Source organism: Myotis yumanensis, unplaced genomic scaffold (genome assembly GCF_028538775.1).
Source record: "Myotis yumanensis isolate MYYU_CA2020_CCGP unplaced genomic scaffold, mMyoYum1.0.hap1 SCAF_6, whole genome shotgun sequence".
In the NCBI taxonomy this organism is placed as follows: Eukaryota; Metazoa; Chordata; class Mammalia; order Chiroptera; family Vespertilionidae; genus Myotis; species Myotis yumanensis.
In genome coordinates this window covers 19,736,689-19,751,962 of record NW_027223757.1, presented here as the reverse complement: position 1 = coordinate 19,751,962, position 15,274 = coordinate 19,736,689, and the positions used below count along the sequence as shown (strand labels likewise).

General features: G+C 38.9%; 1 protein-coding gene across 8 annotated transcripts in view; it reads right to left on the bottom strand.

Annotated features, from left to right (window-relative positions):
• The window catches only part of L3MBTL3 (L3MBTL histone methyl-lysine binding protein 3), a 91,144-nt gene that overhangs the window by 61,348 nt on the left and 14,522 nt on the right, over positions 1 to 15,274 (bottom strand). For all 8 annotated transcript variants that reach the window (XM_070417667.1, XM_070417663.1, XM_070417669.1 and 5 more), the window contains one exon: positions 3,673 to 3,791. In XM_070417667.1, coding sequence (XP_070273768.1) covers positions 3,673 to 3,774 — 102 coding nt within the window. In that variant the 5' untranslated portion in view covers positions 3,775 to 3,791. The remainder of the gene's footprint in view (positions 1 to 3,672; positions 3,792 to 15,274) is intronic.

Genomic DNA, 15,274 nt, shown 5'->3' with positions numbered 1-15,274 from the left:
GATCCATGGATGAATGGACTTTAGGGGTCAATGGGTCCAATGAAATATATGCATAATTAGGAGATTGGCACAAATATACTTTTCTGGGGATAGGGCTCATAAGATTCATCATATTTTCAGAGGCATCCTATAACCCTGAAGAGTAAAGAACACCTAATGTAACCAGTTACTTTATCTCAAAAATTAACCTCAAAGTGTTCTTAATGTATTTTATCATATGCAAAGACACAGGAATCAATTTTTTTTCTGGCTTCTCAATTTGGATTTACGGTGCCTTCTACAATATTACTATTGTTGTAGAAAGTGTTGGACCACACAGCTTGTTAGGTGCTGTTAACAGGACTGGCTGGGCTCCACAGGCGGAATTCCAGAGAGACTGACATCTTCCCCAACAAAACAGGTTTGGAAGTTTGTAATGAATCGTTTTAGAACCATGAAAACTTGAAATAACCAATTTTATTTCTTTTTTGTTTTTGAAGTTATTAGTTCTTTTAACCTAGAAGTCTAAAAAGCAATGTGAAAATAGTCATTCCATTCTAACCAAGAATATCAAAATTATAAACTTTACAAAGCGCTTTATTGAGCAAATCGAGCACATCAGCTGACGCTGAACATTTTCTGTAAGTGGATATGATATATCCAGGTCAATCAGAAACAATTACTTCTAAAATATATAAAGAGTAGCAAAGGTTCTGTTTATTTGTCTTGGCTTGAATTGTCTTTAATTGATTCAAGTCTCTATTTTGCTTGTAAAGGCAAAGGGTCTTTGCCTACTTTTGCCTATCTTAAATAACAGATCATTAAAAGACACTACTGAGATTCCTATTTTTGTTTTATGACTTTTAATGCTGAAATCTGAGTTCTACTTACAATCTGCTTTAAGGGCAAAGATATTTGCTAACTAAACTGGTCTGAACACTAACCAAGGCAAGGCCAATTGTGCACCAGGAGTGCGGGGAGTTTTCCAGTTGGGCTTCTGCATTGCTGCTGCAAGGTCCTGCTCTCAGTTAAATGGCAACTTTTCTTCCTAGATAAGATGCTATTGCTCTCAGGAGTGTATCTGCATGTTACTCAGGGACTCTGAAAGACTAAATCCGTACGGCCCAGAGGAATAATTCTCTGCGGATAAATTTCAGACAGCATGAGAAGCTCAGGTAGAGAAATTGCTTTAGGGAAAGGGAGCCCTACCATACATCTTCCCATACCACTCACTACCTGCCTGTTCTCAGGGCTGGCCCTGAGATATTAACCTACAAATATTAATTTACATTTTAAAAGAACACATTAAGCAATGCTAAGGTTTTCAAACTGGCAAAGCATGATGTGAGAGAGTAAATTTCATGATTTATTCAAAGTTCTTTCTAATATCTTACGTTTGTGAAAAATTAATTTCTCAATCAGATCTCTTAAGCAACTCGAATTTTAATAGAAGGAGCAAGTGAATTACAAATCCTAAGCAATATAATCGATTGGCTAGCCTCTGAATCTCCTTAGATGGAAAGGGTAGAAAGGTAGAAAATCAGTTTTTAAATTATTTTTTTAATGGACATCAAACTATCCATAGTGCATGAAATGAACTGAATACACGACAACTGTCCAATTAGATGAGCCTAAAAGTAAAATCAAATAACCCAGATTATAAAACCACTAAATGGCGTAATTATCTGCTTGCTTTAATAAAAGTAATGGGTTATTTACTATTCCTAAAATCCATTGCTTAGAAAACCTCGGGCAATCTAAATTTCTTAGGGATGGAAATTATACTCCATTGTTAAAACTAACCAAACAAAAGTTACAAATTTTGTCATCTACCTGACACCCAAAAAAGCTACTCAGAAGGGATTAAAATGTACAAGAGGATGCAGCAATGAAAAAGGGAGGGGGGCAGTTACACAACATATAGCAAAGCCTGAATAGCTACAATTTAAGTCTTTTATATATACACTAGGGGCCCAGTGCACGAAATTCGTGCATGGGGGGAGGGGGCCCCTCAGCCTGGCCTGCACCCTCTCACAATCCGGGACCGCTGGCTCCTAACCACTCACCTGCCTGCCTGCCTGATCTCCCCTAACCACTCTGCCTGCCTGCCTCATCACCCCTAACCACTTGCCTGCCTGCCTCATCACCCCTAACCACCTTTGCCTCGGCTCCCACCACCACGGCTTCATCTGGAAGGACATCCAGAATGACGTCCAGAAGGTCCTTAGGCTGTCCGGTCTAATTAGCATATTACGCTTTTATTATTATAGGTATTTTTTTCAACCACCTCATAACCATCTTAAGACATAGATCCCCTATTTCCATTTCACAGATAAAGATTCGGAAACAGGGAATTTAAATAACTTGACAACGTTCAGGTAGCTAATATGTGGCTGATGTTTTCAGAGTCTGAGACACCGTTCCTTCTTTCTCAAAAATCCCAGTACTCTACTTCTAATGTATCTAATCCAGATGAACAGCTGAAGAATGTTAAGAGCAGATAAAATTTTTAGTGTTTATTTAATCCCTTATTTTACCAAAAAGGAAACTGGCCCAAAGAGACCAACCGAGTTGTTCAAGGTCACACAGCCTAAAACTAAAACCAAATCTCCTCTTGGAATTTCACTAAACCTCACTAGTATATTTCTGTTCAGCTAAACTCAGAAAGGTACGTTGGCACACTGCACTTATTTCTTTAAACCTAACCCAACTAAAATCTAAGTATGTTTCCTTAAATAACAGATCCAAATCTCACCACTGAGAATGAACTAGGGCAGGTTTGGCAGCAAAAAGGGACTGGATTATAAGAAGCCAATATTAGAGGGGCAGGAAATTTTATTCAAGACAGTACAGAACACCAAGCATTAGAGAGGTAAGCCAGCTAACAGCCTGTTAGGGAGACTGGAAGTTCAAACATCTGAGTGATCAAGTACAGACACAAAGTCCAAAAGGCCACAGACAGGTTCAAGGTCCCAGAGATAGGATCAGAGCAAAAGCAAATTTGAAATGAGAGGTGAGGGTGGCTGACTTCTCAGGTGGCTTGCATAACCATGTTTCATGGGGCAGCAGATGTGGTCCCTGAGAGGGCTTGGGGGTCTGGGGGAAAGGGGCAGGGTGAGCACCTAGAAAAGGAGCACATGAAGGAATCACTCTCTGAAAAGAGTTCTCCTCCATACAAAAGCAGCCTGGTGTACAGGGAGAACCAGTAATTTTGAACAAGTGATTATATAAAATCCATATTTACAGTATAAATAATTTAAGGGAGGTAAATCATTCCGTTTATTCAATATTTTAACATTATCCAGTTTTTAAATGAGAACACTAGGGCCCAGGGAGTGTGGTTACTTAAATTTATAAAGCCCATTACTACAAAATATAAGACAGGTTTTCTAACCTACCGCTGCCACATTTATTGTCATCATGAGAGAGTCAAACCTGAGATGATCCTCCTCGAAGCTGTAACTCACTATCTGCAAAATGAGCACCTGCTGCCGAAACATTCCTTAGTCTCCACCCCAAGTGACAAAGGCTTCTGCCAAACCACAAGCATGTCCAACTGTCTTGAGAGTTTATTGTAGAGGTCTAAGTATCATATAAAACATTGTGCTTAATGTTTTTAATTCTTAGTTTGCGTACATATTCAGATTTAATTTTTATCATTACATAAAATTGTACGTAATAAAGACAGCTTACCTTTAAGTCACTTCCTGGCAATGTACCTACTCCATCTTTCCAGTCCATAACACTGAATACGTCAAACTCTTGACCACTTGTGCTAGAGGCAGATTCAGTCATGATTTATTTTTTTTAACCTGAAGGCAAAAAAAAAAAAGAATTCCACATATAAATCAGCTCTTATTTCAGTGGTCATCACTTTAGTTTCCCTTATTTACATAATTTTCTTGATCATAATATCTCAGATCCACAGAACAAGAAATAACTGCTTCAGAAAATATCAACACTATTGTATAATGTAATCCATGGTAAGTTATAGCAGAAAAATAGTAATAAAATTTCTAAGTTATAAAGTGTCATGGTAAACATTTCTATTCTTAAAAAGAAATTCATTGTTTCATAGAAAACTCACTTAAAACAAAGAATCATGCCCTAGCCAGTTTGGCTGAGTGGACAGAGCGTTGGCCTGGGGACTGAAGAGTCCCAGGTTCGATTCTGGTCAAGGGCACATAACGGGTTGTGGGCTCCAGCCCCAGGAGTGGGCGTGCAGGAGGAAGCCAATCAATAATTCTCTCTCATCACTGGATGTTTCTATCTCTCTCTCCCTCTCTGAAATCAATAAAAATATAGAAAAAAAACAACAAAACCCCAAAGAATCATGATGCCATATGAACGCAATTCCTTGCTCTCTAAATAGTTTTTTGTTTTGAAACATTGAAAAGAGAGTAGGTATGAATAAAGAATAGAAAATGTTAATAAACAAAAAGGAACCATTTAGATAATAAAAAAGCAAGTAATAAAAGAATCAGTATGACTGATTCTTTCAATAAATTGATTTATTTAATACAGGTGAAATATCTGCCAATTTGATGTTCCCAGAAATAGAAAAAAAAGTCTCAACATGTACAGTAAACACCAATAATAACGCTGTGTTAAGGTAACCAATTCAGTTAGCTAAACTATGATAATGCTTACTTTTCATTTTTTAAAAAGTTGCAAAACAAACTTTTCATAATCATAGTTATTGGCAGCATTATATTGTTCTTTGAGACTTTTCTGTGTGGTATGGGATACAACAAGTTATGTTGAGGTCATTGGCAAGCAATGGGAAAGATCAATGAGTCCAATATTTGAATAATAGTGTCAGTATGAATTTGTGATGCATTTTATCTTTAAAAAATATGCATTTTTCTAGCTTTGTCCACTGAAAAAGTCTAGAAACAATCACTCATCAACAGTAATGAGCAGCCCAGAGCTCTGACTGTGGTCTCTAAATACCACTTCTGGGAAGTCTTCCTGGAGAAGGAGGTGATTTCTGGCAGAAAATGTGCAAGATGAGCCTGGAACATGTCAAACAAACAAACAAAAAAAACAACAAAAAAACAAGGACAACAGAGATCATGATCGAAAGAACTCAGGAGCAACTGAAGAGGCTCCTGCAGGCCCAAGAAAGGATTCTAGCTGCGTTGAATTGAAACGCATCAAATAAGTTTAAATCCACGAGTTCATAATGATATTCAAAACCAAACAAAAAACAAACCTAGATCACTTTATTGGCCACCTTTGGGGAGGATATATGGTAACCAAGTCACTATTTGGGAAAATAAACAAGATTGACCCTGCCTGTATCATGAGACCCATGCAAACTATATCTCAGGATAACAAATAGTTGGGTGAGAGGAAATTTTCCTTTAGAAAGAATTCCTGCTAATAAACAAAAGTAATCCATGGTAAGTTATAGCAGAAACAAAGTTCTGACATTCCTTTGTTTATCAGCAGGAGAACTGAAACATAACCATTTGCAACACGTAATAAATTAATGGCTCTAAGAAACAACCATATATGAAGGAGTATTGCCAGGAAAAAAACAAAATCGAACCTAATCTGATCAAGTTTATTTACAGAAAATACCAGGAACAAAGGAACACGTTAAATCACACCACAAAAATATCAGAAGCAAAATTTGGACTGTCAGAAACTCTTTAGTAACATTTCTCAAAGCACAGGCCACAGACCCTGGGGGGCCCTGAGACCCTTTCCAAAGGTCCAAGAAGCCAAAACTGTTTTCATAAAAATACTAAGAACGTTATTGCCTCCCTCACTCTGCTGACATTTGCACTCATGGAACAAAAGCATTAGTGGGCAAAGCTGCTGCCACTGTTTTCTTCACCATCCTGCATTCACAGTAAACAAAGGTCAGTTTCATTAAAGACCATCCTTGATGAAATATTTGTCTTGATACCTGAATATACATCTTTTAATGTTCTGTGTGATGATAAAGTTAAGTACCATAAAGTGGGTGGGCGTGCCAAAGTACTGTGGTTGCCTCAAGGAAAAGGCGCTGGTGAACTGTTTGAGATACAAGCTGAATAAGCTGTTTTGTTTTTCATGGAAAGAGAGCCATTTTTTTTTTATTTCCAAAACGATGTTTATTCAGGTTTGAATATCTGGCAAATATTTTGTCAAAAATAAATGAAGTGAGCCTGTCACATCAAGAAAAATGCTGACAGCATTTGTAGCTAATGATACAATTTGAGCATTCAAGGGAAAATGAGAATTTTTGAAAAACTTGTATCCACCACCAAGAGCTTGAAACTTCCCAACAGCTAAAGACTTCTCTAAGGAGATGGGTGGTGATAGTCATGAATACGATTTTAAAATGTTGCACAATAAAATATTGTCAACATTTGGAAGTTCTGCACAACGTGGCAAAGCAGTTATTTTCCAAATGACCAGTGCTTAATGTTACAAAATGATGCATGGGTAAAGAATCCATTCAAAGTGCATGGTAGACCAATAGATTCTAAAGTTACAAAGTATTAAAAGCTGATCAACAGAGCTTCAAACGGCACATTACAGCAGACATTTAAGAAACTACCACTTGTTGCCCTGGCAGGGTGGCCCGAATGGCTGGAGCGTCATCCCGTGCGCCAAAAGGCTGGAGGTTGTGGGTCTGAACCCCGGTCAGGGCACATATAGGAGGTGACTGATCAATGTTTCTCTCCCAATCTCTCTCTTTTTCTCCCCGCCCTCTCCCTTGCTCTCCCTAAACATATCCTACAGTGAGGATTAAAAAAAGAAAAGGAATTACCACTTGTCAAGTTTTGGTGTAGTGTCAAAGAAGAATATCCACCACTAAATGAAAATACTTCAAATACACCTCCCTTTTCCAACCCCATAAATTTCAACCAAAACAACATACTGCAATAGATTGAATGCAGAAGCAAATATCAGAACCCACCTATCTTCTATTAAGCCAGACATTAAAGAGATTTACAGAAATGTAAAACAGTAGTACTTATTTAGTATGCTTTTAATTTTCAAACTATGTTTGTTTCGTTAAAACTGTGCTTACATACACTAATGTAATGGGTTTACTATTGTTATTTTTAAATAAGTAAAATTTAAATTATGTATTTTAATTTGTAATACAGTAAATATTGGTAACTGTAACCTACACAAATAATGGCACTTTGAGATTTTCAATTATTCTACCATATAGGATAAAAACTTGTTTTACTCCACAAACAAACTGGCAAGAAGTGAACAAAATATTTGAAAGAGGAAATCTGAAATTTAGATGAAAAGAAATTTAGGAGACATATTAGCAACAATATCATAAATCATAGATATTGTTTGAGCCTGATGTCAACTATTTTTCAAAAAATAAGATTATAAGGAGAGGAGGAAACATGAATGCCAGGTGGCTATTTGATGACATTAGACAAATGCTATTGCTTTTTCAGAGGAATAATGGCAGTGTTTATTTTTTTTAAGTACTGCACACTATTTTATTGATTTCAGGGAGGAAGGGAGAGGGAGAGACAGAAACATCAATGATGATGTAGAATCATTGACTGGCTGCCTCCTGCACACAGCCCCCCCACCACGGGGGATCAAGCCCACAACCCGGGCACGTGCCCTGATCGAACTGCGACCTCCTGGTTCATAGGTCGACGCTCAACCACTGAGGCACACTGGCCGGGTGGCAGTGTCTATTTTTTAAAGGGGAGTTCTTTGTTGTATTTCAGAGACACAAAGTGAAATTGACAGATAAAATTACGTAATGTGAGGAATTTGCTGTAAATTAATCAATGACATAGTGAAACAAGATTGGCAACATATTGGTAATGGTCACTATGTGTGAAGGATCTATGATGGTTTATTATACATCTTAGTTTTATGTATGCTTGAAATTTTTTATAATAAAAATACTTCTGTGTGCAGCCTACTTGAATGTATAATATACATTCACTTTTAAATAGTCAATAGAAAAAAACTTGTTTGTTTGAATTATCGCTATCCTCTGTTGGGATATATTAGTTGTTTCAATATTTTTTTTCTTTTTTTCTGTTAAATTAGAATATGTCAAATATTATACATATATTATTAAGTCTATTTCTGATCATTTCAAAATCTATACAGTCTCAATTTGCAGAAGCATCAGATTTTACTATCATTACAACTTAATCCTCAAAACAGGAACTAGGATATAAAGGCCTAAGAAAGAATTGAATTGACCTAAGAAATAGCAAAAATATTGCCCTAACTGGTGTGGCTCTATGGTTAGAGTAACAACCTGCGCATAGAAGGATTGTGGGTTTGACTCTTGATCAAGGACCTATATCTGGGTTTCAGGTTCGAACACCAGCCCCTGTTGGAGTGTGTGTGGAAGGAAATAAATCGATGTGTCTCTCTCACATCGATATTTCTCTCCCCCACCTCCCCCTACATACTTCCCTTCCACTCTCTCTTTAAAAAAAAATCAATGGGAAAAATATCCTCAGGTGAGGATTAACAAAAATAAAAATAAATAGCAAAAAAATTAAGTGAATTAACCTGCACTTAAATTCTCTATGACTCCTACCTCATTAAACAGATAAAGATCAGGAACAAAATTGACTTCCCTGTTAAGTGAGGAAGAATGGCAACTTCTTCCTGACAGACAGTAGAGTGACAGAATAATTTCCCCCTGGTGGCTCAACTGGGTAAAACTTGAGTGATCCTTTAAAAAAAGTTTTACCGTTCTTTCTCTGTAATTGTAACAGCATCAAATCACCAGATAGCCCATGCCAGACATGATACATATACTTTCTAATTTATTAATTAAACCTCTGACATTCTTCCAGAAAAAGATTCAAAGCAACAGGCAATTTACATCCATTAATTCATTTATTTCCCACAAAAAGTTAGGTTGTATTATCCGTCTAGTCTATACTGAAGAAAGTGAGCCTCAGAAAGGCTCACTAACTCAGCCAAAACCATAGTTGGTGGTACGGCCAGGACTTGAACCCCGGTCAGCCTGATTCCACCCCAGCCTATTTTTCTCCAGCATTATCTGACCTTTGTAGAATCCTGTCCCCTCTGAGAATATGGCGAAACCTACTTTCCCCTATTTTACTCCTTAGAACATGGCAAATCCAGAAACCAGTCTGCTAGCACCAAAGTTCTTGAATTATGTGTATCAGTGCAACACATACCCTTTAAAAAAATATATGTTACTGACAAAATAGCATTAAGACACATAGACAACACAAGTAAATTTCTCATCTTTTCTAACTTTAAAACCTATGTATATAAAATTCACAACAGCAAAATCCTGTGTCTAGGAAGAGGAACAAAAAGTAGAAGAAATCTAAAAGCTTATACTGTACAAAACCTGCATTACATGTTTTAGGAAATATTTAGAATAAGTTTTTGCTCTATCAAACACTGGTAATGTTACACAGTGTGCTCTGCCCATAAGGCACATATCTAGAATTTATAAAAACTGTTTACATCCATTGTTTTATTCTAAGGTTTGTGGACATTTTGTGCAAAGTACTGTAGCATGAAAACATTTAATATGTTGTCTTTCCCATGGTCTAATTTTGAAGCCACTGGCTACTTTCACTATCACAATTAGTATGAATAGCTAGGATAGATGAGGTGTTTTTCCACAATCTCTTAGTCACGCAGAATAGCCAACAACCAATATTATTTTAACAGGAGCTACTTCTATGCCACCCTAAGTCTTTTTCCCTAGGTTTCATCCTCCACAAGTGTGTGTATACAAACATACAAAGTCCTTTCACTCCAACCAACCATGTTCCTAAGAGGTAAGCAGTTTTTTGGGGTTTTTTAGTATTTAGAAATGCTGCTTTATGTTTTAATTATCACCTGGCACTATCCCATAAATAACCTGTATTCCATGGGCCAGAAAAAACAGGTAGCAGTTACTCACAATACAAGTCACAATCAGTGTTTCTCATTCTGCAGAAATCCCACCCCAAATCTCTTGTTAATGGTGCTGGGACTTCCTAAGAAAGTGCCTTAGAAGTGCACCATGACAGGTCCTCTGTGCTATCAGACAACACCTACCAGATGCCTCCTAATCTCTTCCAAATTCAAATGGTCTCCAGATGCCCAGCAAATGCACCAATGCAGCTTTTGATTCCCACCAACATACATGTGATGGCTGACAGGAGCTAAAATCAGGGGGACTGACATCCAGTGTGCTTCTACCGGCGTCCATTGTGGATGCCTCATTAAGGAGATGGCTTTATTGAAGGCGGAGGTCATTACTACTGGCACTTGCGCAAATGTATTACACTCCCAAAGCCGCCTTTTTGTGAAACAGTTCACTTTAGCTTTTACTAATTTTTATTACAATTTTCTTGCCTTGAGCCTGCAACAAAAAGGCCTGGAGGACAGACTAAATGACAATACAACACTATCCTCAGAATTACCTCCTGCATCTGTCTCCTGTACCACCCACTGTCTCCAAACCAAAGCTGTGCAACTTGACTCCCTCTTGGAATACTGTATGTAACAGATGAACTAGCTTCCTCAATTGCTCAAATAAATCTCTGAAAGTTCCAACCCACCATACACCACTAGTAATCAAGAAATAATAGATGGTGATGAAATTAGTTAATATCTTACATTCAAAAATCCTGTGTTATGAGAAGACGGGGAAGCAGGCCCTCTCATACATTGATGGCAGCGTTATAAATTGAAACAACCCCTATGGAGACCAACTTTCAAGAACATATTCGACAGCTCAGCGATCCTAGTCCTAGAAATGTATTCTACAGATACTTGCACATATTTATAAAAGGAAAATGTAAAAGGTTACTCACTGAATATAGCAAAAAGAAAAAAAACGGAAACAACACAAAAGTCCATAAATAAAAGCCAACTGTGGTACATCCATACAATCTATAATAATAAAAGCATAATATGCTAATTAGACTGGACAGCCAAACGACCTTCCGGATAACCTTCCGGACGAAGCTGGGGCTGTGAGGGCTGAGGCATGCTGCCGCTGCTGCGAGGGCCGAGCCCCTTGCCTGAGTTTCGTGCACTGGGCCTCTGGTGGTATAGAATGCCATTGTAAAAAAAAAAAAATGAGGAAGCTCTTTATATTTAGATAATAGAAAGATCTCCAAGACAAAATAGAAACAGAGGCATGGATACGTGGAACAGACTAGACTGACAGCTGTCAGAGGGAGGGCTTTGGGGGACTGGATGAAAGAAAGTAAAGGGATTAAGGATATATATATATCACGTAGACACAGAGAAGAGAGAAAAGGGGGTGGGGAGTAGGTGCAGGTGGGCAAAGGGAGGGAAAATGGGGGTGGAAAGAGGCGTTGCTTGGGGCGATGGGCGCACAATGCTGTGTGCAGATGATGTTTTGCTGAGTTGTACACTTGAAACCTGTATGGTTTTGCAAACCAATGTCATCCCAATAAATTCAATAAAAAAGAAAGAGCTCCCAGATGTCTTTAATACTACTAATTTTGTGCAAGATACAGGAACGACATGCTACCATGTATATAAAACCAAGGGCTTATATATAAATATATGTACTGGTTATATGTGCATAGATGATCTCTGCAAGGATTGTTGGAAACCAGTAACACTAGCTGCTTCCAGGAAGGAACAATGGTTTGCTGAAAGACAGTCATGGGAAGGAACTTTCTCCCTGTATATGCTTTTGTATCTGTTGAATGTTAAACAAATTTTTTTTTAATTAAAAAACAAGTTTTAAAATCTTGCTTCATATTTATATAAAAGTTTATGTTATAAAAGGCATGTCTTCCCACGTTTGTTATTGAAGCCAACAACTGAAGCTACAGCTTAGAAGTCAGTAAGAGAAATCAACTTCCCCAACGCTCCTGGGTAATTTGCTAGTAAGTATTCAACTGTACATGCAAATGCATCAGCTCCACAGATCAGTAAGAAAAGGAAGGGCAGAGTTCAGTTCTCCACAGTTTAGGTATGGGAAAAAAATATATATACAGCAGATCCTTGGCATTTGCCCACCATTTACAGTTTCTACCACTCCTGAGGGACATGTGAAGTTCCAGGGACATTGAGTCATTTGTTGTTTCGCAGAGACATGATTCTGCATCACACACAGCTGAGAGGCAAGAGCAAGTGGCCTGGGCCGGCCAAGGTCCAGGTTCGCCCTCAGTCAGAGTGCTTAGTCTCAGTGCTATGGCCGCTGTCAATAAAGTGATAAAAACTTTTTTTCTTGTTAAGAAATGAAACAAACAAAATTACCTGCTAGTTGATTCTAGCATTGATGACAGAATAAGGGGAATATGGAAATGTTTTTGAAAGTGATAGGTCCTGGCCACAAAATTGAAGTTTCAGATAAATTAAAGACTGAAATGTCAAATGCAATGATGACTCAGACACATGTGTGTGAACAAAACTACCAAATGCTCCAAAAGGAAATAAGTAGAAAGGATGTGTGAACTTGTTTCAATAAGTGCTCCAGACAGTACTAAAATTGCTCATCGAGTGAGATAAGTAGTCAAGGTCTAGAGAGATCATTTACATTTTCAGTTACACTTCAGACATCTGAAGGAAGGAATTTTGTGCTACAATGAGTTTTTTCAAGTTGAGAATTGGTGATGGTCTTGTGATATGTCCCTCACAACTGTCAAGAGCCTACTGTGTTATTCTGACCAGAGATAACAGAGTTTGTGTGTCCTTCATAATCTTCCCCTCATACAATCCCTTCACTCATATCCATCGTGAGTGGATAAAACGGGGCTCAGTGAAGGCACGGACTCCCCCCGTGCTGAGCTCCAACGGCACATTCAAGACCAATAGCCTGCCTGGAGCTGAGCTGAAGAGGAGATGACAGTCCCCTGGAAGATAAGCAACCCCAACTAGGATGCTCGAACCTAATGTGAAAGACGGGCCTTGCCTACAAATCAAAAGCCTGGATCTGCAGAGAAGGTGAGAACTAAAGATTACTAAGAAAGGGTACTAATTGCTCAAATCATTGTTTCCAGTTTTTATATTTCATACAGCTAGTTAACATTCACTAAGACCAGTTAAATAGTTTTAATATTACAACTGCTTTTTGAGAGTTGCATTTTATAGTATTATAGTTAACAGGTGCATCTGAAAAAAATAAGGTACAGAGATGTGGCCACAGTGGTTGTAAAATGGGTACAGACATCACCTTAAAAGCAGCACCTGAGAATCAGATTAAAATTCTGTCATTCAGACAACAGGATGACATACCTGGGTCTGGTGTCAATGGACTAACCCTACCAGGTTTTGGTTAAGAGGGCAATGTACATTTTGTTAAGAGTGAGTTGGGAATGCCAACCCTAAAATCATTATCATGAAGCAGACAACAATGACAACTATGCAGAAGGGTATAATGCAGCAACAAGAAAAGTCACCTCCACTGTGGGGGACGCTGCCCTGTGGCTCTGACGCCCACTCTAATACCCTCAACTGGCTTTTGGTTTACTTTGTGGAATTCATCCATTGCTAATCAAATGCTGTATCTGGCACATTGTGATATGCTCTAAAGTCCTAAAAGTCATTCATCAGCAATCTCACCTAAAAAGCCTGCACCCTTATATTTTTTAATATGGTTTTTATTGACTTTAGAGAGAGAGGAACGGAGAGGGAGAGAGAGTAGAAACATCAATGAGATTGAAACATCAATCGGCTGCCTCCTGCACGCCCCCCACTGGGGACCAAGCCCGCAACCCAGGCATGTGCCCTAACGGGGAATAAAACAGTGACCTCCTGGTTTGTAAGTCGACACTCAACCTCTGACCCACACAGGCTGGGCAAAGGCCTGCACCCTTATTAATGTGACATATAAAACTGCCTCCACTCCTTGTCATCCTTCCCAGGAGCAAATCAAATACTTCATGGGTCATCCTCAAACCTGCCACACGCTCACAAGTTCCTCCCTCCATCCTGCACCCTTTACTGAGACACGTCCTTCCTTTGCGCCTGCTCATTTTGCTTTGCAAAGTTTGACAGTGACCTCCTCTGTGACTTCAGACCAATAAATCTCTTGAAGTTTCAATCTGTAAAGTGTGGAGAATAACAAAACTTTTCTTCATTGGGCAATGATGAGGATTCAATTAGATGAGACAAGCCAATGCCTATTACATACTAAGCAGTCAATAAAATGTTAACTTTTTATGATAATTATCTGGTTTAACAATTATTCAAGTTCATTGAGAACTGCTCCATGACTTAAAAGGTTAGATAGCAGCTTCTCCCCCCACCCTTTCATTTCATTTTATTTCAGTAGCATCTCTTGTAGTAGGCTCCCCGTGTTCAAATCTACATCACAATATCATCATCACTCGCCCCTCATATTATTTACATGGCTCCCGACAAGACTGCTAGCTTTCCTACCAGAACAAGACGTCTGAAGTAATGCAGCAGGATCTGCCTGTGGGGAGAGGGCTGGACCCCACGCCAGTCCGACCACACACTGTAGGCTAGGACATTTAATGAAGGTGAGAGAAAAGGCTAGGGCAGCGTATCACAAAGTCTGCTCCTCAAAAGTTACCTTTTAGGGGACCTTTTATTCAATGCCATGATGAAAAGCTTTAAGGTAAAAGGGATCTGAAACCCCCTCGGGGTCTCTGGGAGATGCAGAGCTCGCATCGGCAGCGCGCAGCCAGCTGTGCAGTGCTGCCGCCTAAGCCAGTTTCCCACAGTCGCTTAGCCTTGTGACTGCCATCACAGGACATCGAGTTCCATGCAACCTCGCTTTTGGAAAGTGCTGAGCTATGGAGAAAACATTCAGAAAATAACATAAAAGTAGGTAGTGTTTTACAGGAGATAATTTATTCACCTTCAGGTCAGGTTCAACTCCAGGGATGCTCCCTTCTGGCCGAGCTCCCAGCCTACATCCAAGTGTGGAGATCTGCAGTGTGTAATACTGGGGAATAACCTCAGGGTCTGTAGTCCTTTAAGTCCAGGCCAGAGAAATATATGATCCTGGGAAATATATGGCCCACAGTCTGTCTATGACTATTTAATTTACTCTCCGATGCATGACACCAGAGAGGTACCAGCCGGTAAAGAAAGAAGTCACATACCCACAAGTAAGACCATGTAGGGATAGCCAGACAAAGGCCACAAGCCTAACACACATTAAAGGGGCACAGACATCCTGGAGCAGAAGGGTTTCTTCCATACTTTGTCATTTAAAGGATCTCACCAATACCAGCTTATTTGACCCTCACAACTACCGCGTAAGACTGACAATTTACTAGGTGCATTACCCTAACCTGTCTTGAGACTTAGCTCCTTCATCTGAAAAATGGAATAGGGATATCTACTTCATAGAGATTTA